General features: G+C 41.4%; 1 protein-coding gene across 6 annotated transcripts in view; it reads left to right on the top strand.

Annotated features, from left to right (window-relative positions):
- ANO8 (anoctamin 8) overlaps window positions 1–18620 on the top strand; it is a 101598-nt gene that overhangs the window by 70754 nt on the left and 12224 nt on the right. For 5 of the 6 annotated variants that reach the window (XM_083180161.1, XM_083180167.1, XM_083180163.1 and 2 more), the window contains exons 10-16: window positions 2027–2153; window positions 2360–2415; window positions 5183–5257; window positions 8497–8640; window positions 12599–13327; window positions 15920–16111; window positions 16417–16548. In XM_083180161.1, coding sequence (XP_083036287.1) covers window positions 2027–2153; window positions 2360–2415; window positions 5183–5257; window positions 8497–8640; window positions 12599–13327; window positions 15920–16111; window positions 16417–16548 — 1455 coding nt within the window. The remainder of the gene's footprint in view (window positions 1–2026; window positions 2154–2359; window positions 2416–5182; window positions 5258–8496; window positions 8641–12598; window positions 13328–15919; window positions 16112–16416; window positions 16549–18620) is intronic. The other variant, XM_083180171.1, reaches the window with a different exon arrangement.

Below are 18620 nucleotides of genomic sequence, written 5' to 3'. Positions count from 1 at the left end.
ATCACTTGCCACACACCAAATGTCATCTACCTTATCGAATGTATGTGTGGCATGTTTTACACTGGACGTACAAGTAGAGCCTTAAAAACAAGGATGATGGAACACCTGCGTAATATAAGAAATGGTGCACAAACCCACTCCTTATCTGAGCACTTTAGTACCACACATAACTGTTCCAGTAACTTCATTCGAGATTTCATGGCAATAGAAAGTGTGAAAACCACCTGGAAACACAGAGATGTTGAGACCATGCTGGCAAAGAAGGAAATGGAATGGATTTTTAAACTTAAGACATTAACACCCCATGGTCTCAACAAAGACTTTGAACTTAAATGGTTTCTGTGATGATCCTTATATGAAATGTTTTTTACCAATGTTTTTTCATCAATTTTATTGCTTTTTATCTGCCCCTTTTTTCTAATAGTCTTTTTATCCGCATTTTAATAGATGTATTTATCCCTATGATGTCCATTTTTGTGTTTATATTGTGTCAGGAATTTTCGATGGCTCTAATTCCTCTATTTTTCTTTATCTGAGGCACAAACTAAAGGGAATGGAAAAAGATGCCCGGATACCACACTAAAGATGGCGGCTCAGGCTTCCATTTAGAAACGAGCTCTAAGTGCCGCGATTTGCGGCAATTTCCTCCTACAATATGGCGGAAGATGATAGACGCCACCTCCCAACAACCCACAAAGGATGTGACGATCGTTCTACAGTCCAAAAAGACGTTTTCAACACAGACGCCGCCGATGACGTCCACTTCCGGTTTCGCTCACTTCCGGTATCGGAAGTAAACAATAGACTGATCGGGGAAAAACAAGAGTGCCGGACCACTACTTCCGGGGCGGGAGGAGGAGACACGCTCCCCGCCCCTCCATCTTTCCCGCACTTTTTCAACTATAAATAAAGGAAGCAGACAGCAGTCCAGTAGCCTTGATAAAGAGTCTCCAGGACTCGAAACGCGTTGGCCCAGGATTGCTACCACTAACCTAGGAGGACTTACTCCCACCCAGAAGCCTGTGGAGCCTACAGGGTGATTCTTCTATTCACGAGAAAACACCCTGTTATACCATCCCCTTGGCTCCACCCCGTCATCTGGGTAAGGAGGATCATACCATTTATTTTCTTTTATCAGGAAATTTTATTCATGATTTTTTTTTGCTTGTGGATTTTAAGAAAATATTTTTGATGTTTTTTATGATGAAATAAAGATCTTTTTAAGGAACACCAGGTGCGCTAAGTGGTTTCTTCTCCTACTACCCACTTCCTGAATATTGAAGTAAATTTGTCTCTGGTGCCTTGCTTCCTACTAGTGCCAAGTATATTTAAGTACATCCTGACTATAATATGTTCACCTATTGTGGATCTCCTTTTACCCCAAGGAGACACAAAAAAGCTAATTCTGTGTGTTACAGTGTGTTAGATACACCATCTCATAGAGTGCATCTAACACATATCTATCTTTGAAATGTCTTATATTGACATTTATATAGTGTATGCAATTTGCTAACAGCCTGGGATCATAATTAGCTTTTTACACTGGGGATTTGACTGCTGCTCATGTCAGCAGATGTGAGAGTATGTGAGAGTATGCTGAGCTCATATACAATTTAAATGTCAACCGAGAAGACCTTTTATTGTAAGGTGAGTGCTAGATTTTATGTTTTATGAAACACGCTGTAGCGTATAGGTTGCAAGTGACATTGACAATAAAGCCATCTGGGTATAATTATTGTACAACAAAATAACTTTGAAATGTGAGACTGGAGAACTTATCACATATTACTGTGTTGTACTTTATCTATGGTCACATTACTTTTTTTTATATTTTTAACAAAGGGTTATATTAAATATAGGAGCACTGAGGGTTCACTTTTGCTTTGAGTGATTTCTCCTCTGATTTACTTTTTATTAAGCAGGCAGACTAGGATCTGTTCTTTGGGCATCTTCAGCTTCCCAGCGTATTATAGAAGAAATGTGCATACGTGCATTGACCTGGTCCTCATCCTGTGCTCTCTTACAGGAGTTTGTCCTCAGTATCCGAGAACTACCACGGCTTGTGCGCTTCTTCCCAAAGATCCTTTTGGCTGTTATCGTTAGTTCTTGTGATGAAGTGTACAGGAAGATTGCGTACTGGTTAAATGATATGGGTATTTATCATTTGTTTGATATTACAGTCCGCTTCTAGCTCTTCTTCCTTGTTTCCTTATTAATGTTTTTTTTTTCTGTGGTTATATATAATTTATTGTACTTTATCCTGATCTTCCTATCTTTCTGCTTTTGGCTATACAATTTTCCCGTCAATTCCCGTTTTTCAGCTCTTTATTTGACAACCTTCCTTATCTCACCCTTGCAGAGAATTACCGTTTACAGAGTGCCTACGAGAAACATCTAATCATCAAAATTGTATTAGTAAGTAGTTCGCCAATGAAAGGGATCTGGGGGAACCGGTTGGGAGTAAATTTGTAGCATAGGCCTAGATGCCAGCTTGACAGCGAGACACTTTTCAGGTGCATAGAGGGGAATACAGAATGGTTAGTGTCCCAGGAGAGCTGTAATAACATATATTGGCAAAGCTCCATGTCAGAATAGAAATGATAGGGGTAGATTTACTTTACTTTTTTAACTATTTACTGTATTGAAGCATTATAAAAAATACATTCATGTGTGAACAATAAAATAGTCAAATATATGCATTCGTCCATATCAACAGCAACCTTTTTTTTAAGCAAACAATGAGAAATTCAATGTAGACACATTAGATGGAGAGAATCTGGAAGCAAATCAAGCAAATCAAGCTATATCTCTCTTGTAAAGATGTTGTTGGATCTTGGGGAGAGCCCATGTCTAGTACCACAGAGGCCCTTATTCTGATCAGTGCGGCCGGATCCGATTATGCGGCCAGGACCGTGCGTGCGAAACCCTGCCTTCCAGACAGATCGCCAAATCCGTCCGTACGCGGTAAGAAGCTGGCCGAACGGACCGCACGTGTATTTTTCACGGAATACGCCTCCTCCATCTAAGGGAACCTCCCCCATCATTCGATGGTCGCAGACCATCGAATGCAGGACCGAGTGCTCCACCAGCTCCCGCAACCTCAGACCACACGGACATTTTTCCGTGCAAAAGCAGGGATCTGGGCGGGCAGCTGACATCCGGCGATGTCATATGTCCGCCCCCTACACGTGCGTCACGGCCGCATTACCATACGTACGCCCAGCGTTTGCATGGGAACGCCCATGAAACGCGGGGCGTATGCATTTGGTAATGAGCCCAAATAGCCCTTCACGCCCCTCTCCACCCCCTGTTCGGAGTGTTCACATATCATGCGGGATTTGGCCGTACGCCCCGCTCGCACATGCGCAGAGACGCCTCTGGACATGCGCAGATACAAAACATCGGCGGCCCGAACGCACGCGGCTATATCCGCACCGACCAGAATAAGGGCCAGAGTACGGTGGAAACCACAAAAAACAGCCTCTTTAGTGGAAGTACGAAGATTCTCTATGAAATTCTCCCATGTAGGAATAAATAATTTAGTACAGGTCTCTTTTTGGGGGAATGGAGTATAGGATAGACATGAACTAGGTCAACAAGCAGTAGGTTGACACCACTAGGTCGAAATGCAGGAAGGTCCACATGACATATGTAAGGTTGACAGGATTATTAGGTCGACGCACGCAGTAGGTGGACGTGGGATTTTTCATTTTTTTGTCCCGGATGACGACGACATGGACACTGAAACGTAGCACCGCTTCCCCTCGCGCGGCTCGTTGCGCTCGCCCTGCTGTGGGCACGGTGTTACGCTACGCTCAATATTTTATTCTCTCACCACTCCCTAGTGGATGGTAGGTCATGAAACCCCATGTCAACCTTACCCGTGTCGACCTAATGCTTGTGTCGACCTTCATGCATGTCAACCTAGTGGTGTCGACCTAATGCTTGTAGACCTAGTGACCGTATCCCCTTTCTGGAGAGATGCTTCCAACCAACCCATGTGGAAAGTAAAGAAAAGTTTATCTTTAAACTTTTCCAGTGTAGGCAAACAAAGATGTAAAATGGTTTTGCCGGTTGTAAGGTCAACAGTATCTAGGTAGATCATAAGGTTGATCTAGTCAAACAGTCAACATGCATTAGATCAACACAAGCAATAGTTCGACTTGAAAATTTAACTCAATTGAATAGAAGTTAAAATGTCGACATGAGTTTTTTCCAATTTTTTTTCTTTCTGAGAGCTTTTCCATATTTTGCGATCCACAAGGACTATAGTTGAGAAACATGCTCAGAGCAAAGTGAGCCATGCGAGGGTGCACGTTATACAAATTGTTGACTGATGTCGACATAGACCCCAAACAAACATGAAAACCTCTTGTTGACCTTTTCCATGTCGACTTAGTTTGTGTTGACCTTTTCACTGTTGGTCTACCATGGTCTACCTAATGAATGTCAACCTAGGCACTGTCGATTTAGTAATCCACACCCAGGTAAAGACCAAAAATTGCCCATTCTTGTGGGTATGGGGCATAAAGTGGGTCCAAAGAGACTATCCTAACAGGAGGTCAGGCCCAGAAACTGATGTACATCAGCAGAGAGTTGTCAACACTTAGGACAAGTAGAATCATCATAACCACCACTTGTCATGTGAAATAAAAGAGCGTTGCAATATTTTGAGATACATTTCAGTAAATTTAGCTGGGGAACATAGTAACAACACCATATCGAAAAGGTCTTTTATATATAGGAGAAGCGTTACCATCGGTATTGAGGGGAAAACACTCCACAGAGGTTCTAAGAAATTTGAAGTAAGTGGACATAGCTCCCTTATATTAAGGAAGGTTCATTAATAAAGTGTCCAGAGGGTTGCCCAATTCCTTGTTGGGATTGATTTAGAAATGTTACTCCCATAATATTGGGCTTGATGAAAAGAAAATCTACAAGTACAAATAATATTGAATTTGACAACAACGAGGAATGAGATAATGGTGTCTGTGAATGGAGAGCAATAAGTTGGCCCACTATATGAAGCCCCCCAATTTCCAATTGGTGAATATATGGGTTTTGGAAAAACGTTAAACAATTTACAGTACATATTGTATATTATAAGTGTTTACATTATTTGTTTTGCTATTTTTATTATGTATCTTGTTGTCTGTACCTAATTTTCACCTTTGTTTTTAAGTTTCAGTTTGTCAATTCCTACCTGAGTCTTTTCTACATCGGTTTCTACCTCAAGGACATGGAGCGGCTCAAGGAGGTGAGGGTCGCATCATTCTTTATGTGCAATTTTTGGTTATGTGTATCTTTGCCTTCATTCAGAGAGCTACACAATTTGTACAGCCACCGTCAGAGCTGCAGGGGGCATCTTGTGTGAATAGACACCTCCTGAATACATCTCTGATCTGCTGCTGTGCCAGAGTATGCAGCCTCAAATCATCTGCATGAACATCTGTCTTCTGAGTAACCTTCAGGTTACACAGGATGACTGAAGAATTTGTACTGCTGGAGCCATTCAAAAAGTGTAGGAGAATGAGAGCAAAATAGCAGAATGGATCTCATACTTTTGGAGATCTACATAGATCTAATTACTATAATGCTTTACGTGCGTTGTTTTACCAATGTTTATGAGTGTAGTGTAGTAATATGGCATGTGCTTTTAGGTATGTAGTCACTGCTAAAGACCAGTGTTTAACTACAAACTGTCTTATTACATGATCTGTTTTTTTGTGAACTCTTCAGGTGGCTCACAGTTCAGTTCTATTCCTTTTGAGAAATTTGGATACTGTTGGTTATACGTATATAGCAGTGGTTCACAAACGCGGCCCTCCATGCACCCTAACAGTTCAGGTTTCAAGCCCCGTACACACGATGCGATTCAATTTCTACTCAATTCGGATCGAATCACACGGCGCAGTGTACACATTCGATTTAGACTGTACTATATAGTCTTGCCGCTAAAATCTATTTTTTTTATTGATTTGTATGCCGCGGGGCTGAAAGCTTTTCGATTTGATTTTGACTATATAAGCAAAACTGAATAGTCATATTCAAATCGGGTGTACAGGGCTTTAGTGATATCCATGCTAAAGCACAGGTGACTTAATTATTATATCAGTTAGTTTGATTATAGTCGAGTGGTTCTCATACTCGGTCCTCAGGACCCCACACAGTTCACGTTTTCCAGGTCACCCGACAGGTGCACTCATTACTGACTGACACAATTTAAAAGATCCACAGGTTGAGCTATTTATTTCACTTGATTCTGGGTGGAGACCTGCAAAACATGCACTGTGTGGGTTCCTGAGGATTATACCATCTGTGCTGAAGCCTTGTTTCACTAAAATATGTACTGTTTACGGTGCTTTCAGGACGATGCTTGGGAACCTTTGATATAGTATATGCTGGGTTTTTTTATGTTGCTAATTATGTTGTGTATTTTAATATAACTATTAAATGGGGTAGAAGTTAATATATGCCTGGAAAATAAAATGGTTTAAAGATGTATAAAGTTTACATAATATAAACCAAAAACCTGCATAGATCCAAATTCTCCCCAGTTTTATAGTGGTAGTAGTTATTACTGTTAATCACCAGAGACTCTATGATGATACAGAGGGAGGCAGCAGGCGCAACATGTCTGCAGTTGGATGCCACCATTTACAGCAAGAAAAGGCTTTTTAGGATTATCCTTTAGGTTAGGGTTTCATTAAATATTTTTTTTCAAATCCGAATTTTCCTTTTAAGTGGTTTCATGGTCTAACTTTGACTTAATTACTGCAGTGTGTGCATGTGTTACATTTTCTTGCATGGAAGTCATTGTGTGGCCTACATCTTGATCAACATTGGATGGTTTAAAGCAGACTCACAGGTGACCAGTTCTCCCTGTATTTCTCACATTTGTAACCTTAATGATTCTAAGGTCTGTCTTTACATTTTCAATCTCAAGTAAAGGTTTAGTCAGACAAATTCTGCTTATTTCACAGCTTCAGCAACCTAATCCATACCAGGTCAGGGAAGTCATGACTTTTTTTAGTTGGATGACATTTATTTCAGTAAAGATATGAAAGAAAACATTTTGTATGTCAGGATTGATAAGGGGCATATTGGTGTTGGGTCCAATATCAAAAAGCCTCTTAAGGTGCCCATAAACGGTGCGTTTGCACCGTGCGATGCAATGCGCGCTCCCGCGGGCATCTCATCGCACAGTACAAAATGTATGTGCTGCACATACTTTTTGTATTGCCTTCTAATCGCATTGCACGCAAATCGCATGCAAAACGCATGCGATGCGATCCAGCCCTTAACGGGAGCGATCATCACACCGTGTATGGGCACCTTTACTGAGGATCATCAGGTTTTTTTACACTTGCTATCGATTCAACAAATGACTGAATAAAGGCACTGGGCCGATTTGACCTGATCCTGACAGATTGGGCAATAAATCGGCACAATTCAGATGTGTGTGAGAGCCGATGCGCAGTCCGCATGCGATGTAGGAGGTCAGATGGCCATACATACATCACAGTAGTGTATAGTCAAGTTAATAGATCATATTTAGGGTGGTCAATCCCAGGATAGGCCGGATCCTGGGTTTCATGGGATTAAGCTGTGCATGCGTATGATTTTTTTTGGGCTGACTAATGCTAGTGCTAGACTAGTTTCCAGGATTGAAAAATGGTCTGGGATTGGCCTTAATAATCATATTAACCCTTTCAAGTCCAATATCTAGTGAGGTTTAACAACCCTAGCGCTAGTAGCAGATCCTGTGCTGAGCCACTTTAAAATAAGAACATCAACATTGTTCAACATATTTGAATTGCAAAGTCATTTTAGGTTATAGAATGGGTGGGTATTCCTGATTAAATTCATATGCAGAATACCCTAATAATACATGGTTTTTAGACTTTAGGTATTCTGCATATGAATGTAAATCTGACACATTGGGGGGGGGGGTAATGGCTTGCAAGACTGCCGCTTTTAAAAAAATTTGAAGAAATTAATTGCGCAATCACTTATACGGCAAAACCAACATAGTTTTGCCGTGTAGATAATTGGCACAAAGGGGGATATCAAACTAGCGGGGGGAAAAAGGTTTGGTTTTTAACGGTTTCCCTGACAAACAAACAAAGCTAGCAGACTGCAGTAACCATTGCTCAGCTGCAGCCAGTGTCATGTTATTGCTACTGTATCGCCTGCTGTTCTTCCAACATAAACATTTGGCTATATGGATTTTATTTGCTTAATGGAAATTCAAAAATAATCCTAGAGAAAATCTATACCATAGCTTTAAAGTGTTCATCCCAGCTTTTATATGATTCATAGTTTTTCTTTCTAACTAAATGGTTAACTCATTGGAACCCAAATATGTGACTCTGCTTTAACCCTTCCATTTCTTTTCTACTCTTACTTTCTATTGTTTATTCTCCTTTTTTTCCTTTCTCTTTTCCCCTGATTTTTTCCTCCACCTTGTACCTTCCTTTCCTGACCTCCTTGCAGCTCCTGCTCGTTTTCTCTCTACCCCAAAGCTTCACCCGCCAGATTAGAGGCGCCCTCCTCCCCTTCCTCACCCTCCAGTTTCACCTGTTCCTCATCGTCCTCAGGGCACTGCTCAGATCAGCCAGACGCTTCTTCAAGTCTAAAGTATGAGACTGGGCGGTAGGATGGGGATATTCTATGGGGCAATGGACATATAGCCTTGTTCTACTGGGATAGCACCATCCTGGGTCAGCAACAGCATGAGGGTCACGTTGCCACCAGTTTTGTGTCTACTTTAATTACACATATGTAAATGTGCACATGTATAATTTGTGATATTGCACAAAACAATGTTCCACAAGAATCGGAACACATTTCCTGTGCTTTCCTGGGTATCCCATCTTGTGATCTACAATAATCTCTGCATTTGATTTATAGGCTTTATAGGATAAAATGGGATTGTGTGGGCTTTTTATTAATACTAGCCCTCATCATTGCCTGAAGGAGACAGAAAGCCGGCTGCTAATGTTAAAAGCATAGCTGAGTACTTGATGCACAGCTCATGCATGAAAATGAAGGCAAGATTCCGTAGACTGATCGAGGCCATGTTTGAGTCTTATTGGCATGTTTAATAGATCCACTTTAGTTTTATTCAAACAAGTGCTAATTAGTACATACTTAAGATGTCCATTATTCCTTCATGTACTGTATGTTCCGTACAAATGTGTGCGGAATTGGCCAACATTATTTACAGTTTATAACACTGTTCTCCCTACAATATATAATGCCATTTATATGTGTGTTATATGGAAGCTATTATAAAGATTTTTTTTACCTTTTATCACACAATTTGGGTCATCTCAAGCGAATATAATTTTTGCCAATTTTTTTTTTTGCTTATAAGAACCTAAAAATGCTTAATTGCACTTTAGACATTCCAATTATTTAATATAGAGTTTCATAGGGTACTAATTTCTTACCCACCATTTACACGTGTCCTAGTATCTCAATTGTTAGTAGAAGGTCATACTGGAATTTATATTGCCAGTATGCATTGGTACGATAGTTACCATTAGTGAAATAATATGATATTAATGAAAGGTGCATACACACTCGATATAATGAACTATTTTGCTAATTTTGGCCCTTCTGTGCGTAATCGTTCTTAATATCCCCCCGTGTGTGTACACTATGGACCCGATTCTGTACCACTCGAAAGAGGCCGAATTCGGCCCTGTTCCGTTGGTGGGGGGGGGTCTGCGCATGCGCATATTTGTACATGTGCAGACCCCCTATGCGAACGCCTTCTGCGAGCATCACACTAGCCTAAGTGTTTGCATGAGTAGGGGAGAGAGGGGGCAGACTGCAGCCTAGAGCAGGGGGACGCCCAGCATTTTATGGGCATCCCCATAATATTCTGGGAGTTCCTCTGGGAATGCAGGAGGGCCGATGCCTGCTCGGGCGGACAGCTGGCATCACACAAAGTTAGCGCCCGTCCCCTTTGGGGATTTGCGGAGGAAATAACAGTCCGTTCAGACTGACTTTTACTACCGAAGGGGAGAGAAATCATTCAAGGGTTGGCGACCATTTAATGATTTGATCTGCTAGATATACACATATATAAAATGTGTATTCTGATTTAATTTTGGACAAATGTTGATTGTTGGTTGTACCCCTGGATGTTTTTAACCATTAGATGTTTGTTCAACCTTATTTTAAATGTATTTATTGTGTCTGCTGACACCACCTCTCTAGGAAGAGAGTTCCACAATTTTTCTGCCCTGACTGTAAAAAAAAGTTTTTCCTTCGAAGGGTATAAAATATACTCTCCTCTAGTCTAAACACATGCCTACATGTCCTAGAGTCAATCCTGAAAGGAAAAAGGGTGCCTGACCGTTCTTTATATTGGCCTCTGATATATATGTACATGTTCAGTATATCTCCGGTAAACGTCTCTTTTCCAACATAAACTATCCCAGTTTGTTCAATCTGTCTTCATAGCTTAAGTTCTCCAACCTTTTTATTTGCTTGGTTGCTCTTCTATGGAAGGGTGTGGCCTAGTGCAGGGACAGTACACACATTTGGATGCGGGAAAGTCCCATATGATTACTGACTATACAATTTAAATTTGCAGTGGTTGTTATCGCTTCATGTGGTACGTGGTCCTTAGATCCTTAAACTGTGTGTGTTATATATATATATATATATATATATATATATATATATATATATATATTTATATATATATCTGGGAAAGAAGATGGAAGGAAGCGCTTCATAGTGCAAGTATTGCTTTTATTAAAAAGGCTTAAATCGCTTAAAAATTCAATTATGAAATGTACAACTCGTACCCTGCTTTTCAGCAGCATGGGCTGAAATACCACGTGGTTTTATATATTACCGCATCCACAGCCAGTATCTCTTCTATTAGGGTGCTGCTGGCGCGCATCTCTCCCTCCCCGCTCTCCTGGCTGGTGGCCGGTCAAGGTTTGCATCTGGTGGGTGTTACCAGACGTATATAGAGAGGACAACACTCACGGGACATCCACCAACGACTCAGACACCTGGCATCTTGCTCAACATTTCTCTGTTGCCACCTTTATATAGGACATATAGTATGTGTGTGTGTGTGATTGATATATATATATCAATCTCACAAACACACACACACACTTTAGCAGAGCCAGCCCCTAGGCCTAAGTAAATGCCCTAGGCCAGTGGTTCCCAAACTGGGTGCCGTGGCTCCCCGGGGTGCCTCGGGACACTTGCAGGGGTGCCACGGGTTGGTGGACCTGGACCAATTCAAATTATTTATAATTATTTATGGACAAAACCAGTGTCGGTGGCTGCCAATCATAAAATATATGTACAATCACAAGCAAATCCTGCCCTGTACCACATAACTGAACCTAAGAAGCACATATAAACACAATCTACAGTACTTCATTTTATATGTATTTTTTGGAGCCTAGGGGTGCCGTGGAAAAATTCTGATACTCTAGGGCTGGGGTAGCCAACCCTGGTCCTCGAGAGCTACCAACAGTGCATGTTTTGCAGGTCTCCTCACAGAATCACAAGTGAGCTAATTAGCTCCATCTGTGTATATTTTAAAATGTGTCAGTGATTAATGAGTGCAGCTGTGCAGCAGCTAGGTTGTCTGGAAAATGTGAACTGTTGGTAGCTCTCGAGGGCTAGGGTTGGCTACCACTGCTCTAGGGTGTCGTGATTCGAAAAAGATTGGGAACCCCTGCCCTAGGCAATAACCTAGTTTACATATGCATAGGGCCAGTTCTGCCACATCTGTCCTCTGAAGACTTAAGGCTCTTCGATATCTGCAGATTCATGTACAGATTTTGCAAAGGAGTTTATCTAACAAACACTGGGGCAGATGCCTTAACAATAGATAAATGCAAGGGTGATAAAGAGAGATAAACATCCAGCCAATCACCTGCTAACTGCCATGTTACAGGCTGTGTTTGAAAAAAGTCAGGTAGGATGTGATTGGCTGGACGTTTATCTCTCCTTATCACCCTTGCATTTATCTCTTGTTAACACTTAATACATCTGCCCCAATGCAAGAATATAGACCAGTGGTTCTCAAACTGTGGTTTCTGACCCCAAAGTGGGTCCAGACCTTCTCAGCATGGGGTCTCAACTCCATTTAGCTGACCATCAGGCTGATGACTTTTCAACTCTGTCAGTGATTCAATGAGTCTAAAAAAATCTGTTGAATTGTCTGCTATGTAAGACCCCTCACATCCTTTTGTGTCTCCTCAATGCTGCCATGTATGTGCTGTCTGCTGACTACACATGTGATGTGATGACCTTCTGCAGTAACTTGCTGGGGTCCTGTAATTATTTTTATTGTCTGATGGGGTCCCAGAGCAAAATAGTTTGAGGACCCCTGATATAGACACTATGGGACTGACTGTAATTCAAAAGTGGACCTGTCCTTTTAATTTAAATAAGTTTGTTGAATTTACTTTTTCATTATTATTTTGTGGTTTACTTAATCATTGCTGCATTTTTGTTTCACCGTCATGGTAAGAATAATTGCTTTTTTTTGCAAAACATATAATGTGGGAATGTACTCAGTTGTACGTTGTTGTCTTCATACATGCAGATGCTGGCCACGCTCCTGGTAATACGCCAGTTTCTGCAAAACATAAAGGAGGTCTCACAACCACACCTTTACCAGAAGGTACAGCAAGGGGAAATAAATCCAAGGTCAGTTTGGCTGTTTGTCCAGTATGCACTAAGGAGGCTGGTGCAGAAGTATGCATTCCCTCCGCGCCCTACAAGGTCACCAGGGGATCCTATGGAGCCTGGTGTAGGAGGACGTAAGAAATGCTTGAATGGAGGTTGTGGCGTGCCAGAAGAGGAGGAGGAATGTATAGCATCGGATGATGAGGAGTTAGAGGAAGAAACCATCATGGATTGTGGACTGAAATTGAAGAGAGTTAGCTTTCTGGAAAAAGGGGGAAAACGAGTGGAAGAATGCATACTTTCCCAAGATGATATGGGCTTTTTACAGGAAGGGAGCCCTACACTTGTTGAAAGAGGTAGCGACCCGGCTTCAGTTTTCCAGCTCGGAGATGATGAAGAAGATGAGAAAGAAATTGGTGTGGGACTGCAGGATGTTGAAGAACCAGAAGCTGGTGTGAAGCTGAGGCCACAGAGGAGGAGAAGGAAAAGGATGCCTATGGAGCATGAGCTGAGCAGGGAAGGTGAGGAGGAGGAAGAAGAGAGTGAGAGGAAGCAGAAACGAGATTCATGGATGAATCCTCCAGAAGACCATTATTCTGCAAAGTTGACACAAGCCGAGGTGGAAAGTTGTATGAAGAGTTACGAGGTGAGCACACATCTGTTCATGCTGCACTGGCAGGTTTTATTAACCCCTTCCCGACGCAGCCTGTTTTTGCCTTCCTAACAGAGGCCTTTTTTTCAAATCTGACATGTATCACTTAAGTGGGGATAACTTTTTTTTGCTTTTACTTATCCCAGTGATTTTGAGATTGTTTTCTCGTGACACATTGTACTTTAAGTTAGTGGTAAATTTTGGTCGATACAGTTTTTTTTTTTTTTGTGAAAAATACCAAAATGTCGTAAAAAAATGGAACATTTTGCAATTTGCAAAATGTTAAATTTTCTGCTTGTGAAACAAATAATCATACCACTCAAAATAGTTCATAACTAACAAAGATCATATGTCTACTTTATGTTTTAACCCCTTCACGACATATGACGTATATATACGTCATATGTCGGTTGCGGGGGAATCAAGCCAGCTCACGGAGTGAGCTGGCTTGAAAGAGAGCAGGTAATGGCTGTATATTACAGCCAGGTCCCTGCTCTCACGGCCACGAGCGGCGAGTTCGCCGATCGTGGCCGTTTAACCCTTTAAGCACCGCGGGCAAAGCGCCCGCAGTGCTTAAATAGCTGATCGGAGGGGGGGGCGCCCCCCTCCGGCGCCGATCGGGGCCCCCCGCAGCGAGATCGGAGGGTGCCGATCGGTTGCCATGGTAGCCAGGGGTCTAATGTAGACCCCTGTGCTGGCCGTGTATGCATACCTATTACATCCTGCCTCAGGCAGGATGTAATAGGAAGTGCATAAAATCACTACGTTCAGCCATAGAGCTCTATGGCTGAACCTAGTACAGGCGATCGCGCCCCCTAGTGGTCAAGTACACTAGGGGGCCTTGTAGTAAAAGTAAAAAAAAAAAAAAAAAAAAGTAAAAAAAAAAAAAAAAAAAAAAAATATTAAAAGTTCAAATCACCCCCCTTTCCCCATTTCCCAAATAAAAATAAATAAAAAATAAAAAAAATAAACATATTTGGTATCGCCGCGTTCCTAAAAGTCCGATCTATTAAAATATAACATTAGTTATCCCGCACGGTTAAAGGCGTAAACGGAAAATAATCCCCAACGCCAAAACTACGTTTTTTGGTCGCATCGCCTACCCAAAAAAAAATAGCTAAAAGAGATCAGAAAGTCGCCCATATCCCATAATGGTATTAATTAAAAAGTACACTTCAGCCCGCAAAAAATGAGCCCTCACCCAGGTCCGTAGGTGGAAAAATAAAAAAGTAATAAGCCGCAGAACATGGCGACGCAAATTCGAAAAACCGTAACATATTCTATTTTTTTTTTTAGTCGTAAAACGTAACGAAAACTATATAAGTTTGGTATCACCGGAATCGTAACGACCCATAGAATAAAGATAACCCATCATTTTAAACGAACTATGAACTCCAAAAAAACCGTAACCAGCGCAAAATTGTGGAATTGCGTTTTTTTTTCTTTTTACCCCACATTGAATTATTTCCTGATTCCCCAGAATATTATACGGTATAGTAAATGGTACCATTAAAAAGTACAACTTGTCCCGCAAAAAAAAAGCCCTCATGTGTCTATATAGCCGGAAAATTAAAAAAGTTACGCTTATTTGAACGCAAGGAGGAAAAAAAAAAAAAATTACCTTAAAAGGCAATGTCGTGAAGGGGTTAATCATTATTTAAAACTCCTTTTATTTTTTTTGGACACTAGGGGTCAGCAGAGTCTAAATTTTACACATTACACAGTAAACGCTGCTTTTGGCTGTTCACGTTTGAACAGCCAATCGCAGCGATCGCTGAGGGGGGGGGGGGGCATCGGTGCCCCCCCTGGGCAATGAGGGAAGATGTCTGCTGTCAGGGACAGCAGACATCGTCCCTCTGTCACCGCGTCTATAGACGCGGTGACAGTTACAAGTCATGACGTACATTTATGCCATGTGTCGGGAAGTACATCCCAACCATGACGTAAATGTACGTCAAATGTCGGGAAGGGGTTAATGTTGACTGAATGTAGTATTTACAGAAAGATTATTGCATCGGTTGGTTCTTATGTAATATCTGGGCTCCCGTTTTTCTTATGAGACCGCATCCGCTCGCCAATCTTCGGGCACGGTGGCTCGCTGCGCTTGCCACACTATATAAAATCAACTCCATGCGTAGTTGGATAGTAGGGGTATGAAAAAATGGGGTGCATTTAACATGGGAGCCCAGATAATACATAAGTACCAATCGGTTATATGTATATCACAGGGATATGGGTCATAGGGTCATCATGCATTGGGTCGACCACTGAAGGTCAACATGGGGTTTTTCACTTTTTAATACCGAATGTTGACATGGACACTAAAAAAGGTCACCATGTCCCCTCGCATGGCACACTATATTTGTTTCTCCCACCAGGCCCTAGTGGATGGTAGGGTATGAAATATCATGACGGCTCAATGTCGACCTAACTCCATGTCAGTCATGTCAACCTTCATGAATGTTGACCTTTATTGGTTAACCCAATGCATGTCGACCTTCCCCATGTCGATGTAGTTATTGATATCCTCATCATGCGATTATCTTGCTTGCACTCAGATTAAAATGATACATTTTCCTCTTTTAGGATACCTTTCAGGATTATCAGGAGATGTTTGTGCAGTTTGGCTATGTGGTCCTCTTCTCCTCTGCATTTCCCCTTGCTGCAGTATGTGCCCTTGTAAATAACATCATTGAAATCCGCAGTGATGGCTTCAAACTGTGCAGTGGACTACAGAGACCATTTGGTCGACGTGTGGACGGTATAGGACAGTGGCAAGTAAGGAGCTGGTGGGTGTGGACAACAGTAAAAGATTCCAAAAGAGCAAATTTTGATCCCCTTGCGTCTAATCCCAAAATAACGTTCTATATATTTTGAAGGCAATATGCTTTATATTCTGCATTCTGCTCAATATATGGCTGGCTTATTTCAAACTTGATTCATTAGGATCTAACTTTTGCAAATGCATAATTCTACCATTTATATTTAAAAAATATATTAGAGTATTTTAGAAAATTAAGAAAATACATTTTATGCATTTTATTTACATTGTTGAGGGCAAGACATGTATCTTTCTTTTACAGAATGTGATGGAGGCAATGGGCGTCATAGCCATTATCGTGAACTGTTACCTGATTGGACAATGTGGGCAGCTACAGAGACTGATACCCTGGCTGGGTCCTGAATCAGCCGTCATATTCATTGTTGTCCTAGAGGTCTGTAACTGTGCTAATATACATTCTTGTTGGCCTAATGTAGCATGGATTGCTAATATCAGAAATTACAGTGGATTGCAAGCAGAAAGCGGATGGCCAGAAAGAAAGAAAAATGCCCCATGAAAAATTAGTAAAATTGCGAATGCATCGCAATTAGCGATGCATACGCAAAAAGGGAACATCTAACAGTCTTTCCCAACTGTGCCAGTCTAAGGCTTCCATTAATCTGCTCAAGAATCAAACTGGAAGTGGTCATTGCCCATGTCTGATAAGTAAGAACGTTTACCTGTGGTTTCACAGAATTTTTTCTTTCCATCTCCATAGTATATTTCTCACCAATATATATAGTGTCCACTCTAGGCTGTTTTAGCAGGGCGCCACGCACTGCCTGATTTTAAAAGGGTAAAAACGTGCCCTACCCATTTAGTGGTGCCCTGCTAAGACAGCCAGACCCGTACGTCCCGACCGCTGCTGTCCTAAGCGCTCCGGAGGAGCCCAGTACCTCCGTTAGTGATGTAGGCAGGCAAGTCCTCCCAGATTAGGAATGTCACATGTGCCCCCTTTCCTCCGGCGTCCTGCCATCCTGTGATCCTAGTGGGATCACTAACATATAATTGGACTCATTTTGGACATGACAAGCTTTCATGCTGCACATGCCAAGTGTCATGCGTCTGGTTTTCAGTTTATTGTTTCCGTTTATTGCTCCCTTTCCTCATGTCACATTGAGATAATACATATCCGAGTTTCTTTTTAGGTCATTAAATTAGTCATAGTGACAACGCCATCCAAATTCATCCAGAAGTTTGAGTGATGCTGGAACGAGCAGACAAAAATTACAGCTTTTTTTTACATACTGTAGACATCGATAATCATTTTAGTGGACGAACCCACAAATGAAAAATATATATATATATCTATCACCCTACAATAGTGTTATAAGGCGCCCTTACATAAATTTAGAGTTGAACTAATTTCTGTTTTTCCCAATCCTTATTTGTCCAATTTGTACACACTAAGATTTTTCTTTCATGTAAAATACATTTATTGACACATACATAAAAACATTAAAACCAAACTTTTTTGCAGTTAATTCTTGTCTTTGGTATTATCCTTTGATTATGGATGATATAAAAAAAAACAGACGCGTTTCGTCTCCTTCAAGAGACTTCATCAGGGGTGTGCCAAATATTTTGAAATAATCTGGAAGAATCTTTAAAGTGATATAAACTGGATATGTCTTCTCAGTTTATTTGTAAACTCTCTGTTGTCTTTTTAGTATTTCTTTTATTGGAAGCTCCTTAACGCCTTCCTAATGTCTAGTAGCTTGGATGTGAATCCTTATAAGTAAATTTTGTTTCCGAACCGTTTACTAACGGGTTATACTGACAGGATTTTGCGGTTATTCATTCATGCTCACATAAATGATTCCATAAGTATCTATATGACCCAGTTTGGAATTAAAATCCTCTAATAGTGGATATGTATTCCCACCTTTTAGAGTTCAAATTGATAGACAATCAGAAGGAGACCACTCCTTCTAGTGCTAGGTGCATGTGTACTCCTCAAGGTCCAAATGGCAAGTGAGGAGTACACATGCACCTAGCACTAGAAGGAGTGGTCTCCTTCTGATTGTATATCAATATACTCTGTGCTCTACTGTGTCCTACTTATAACACTGCTGTACTACACTACTCACTGTGACTCTGTAAGTCTTTAACTGAGAAGTGCTCCTCTTTTCTCATTCTGGCGTCCACATGGGTCCTTCTCCTCTCCAGCCCATTGGCCTCTCAGCAAGCTCCACAAGCCTGTCCATGGCAGGGGCATGATGATGTCACTATCTGCATTTATTCTTCAGCCAGCGTTCCTGAAACAGAAGGAGGCGGGCCAAGCAGCTGTCTGTTCGCACACAGCAGAGAGAAGCCAGCCCTCCTAAGGAGGGCTTCTTCTCCTCCATTTACAACTGACTGAACGCAGTTCCACCACATTCCAGACCACTTTAATCCCTGTACCAGAGTCTATCCCTGGTGTGCTGAAAAAAACGATCCATTCTGCAGATACACACAGCAGACTTG

Source organism: Crinia signifera, chromosome 1 (genome assembly GCF_055691185.1).
Source record: "Crinia signifera chromosome 1, ASM5569118v1, whole genome shotgun sequence".
NCBI lineage: Eukaryota > Metazoa > Chordata > Amphibia > Anura > Myobatrachidae > Crinia > Crinia signifera.
This window is presented reverse-complemented; position numbering and strand designations above follow the sequence as displayed.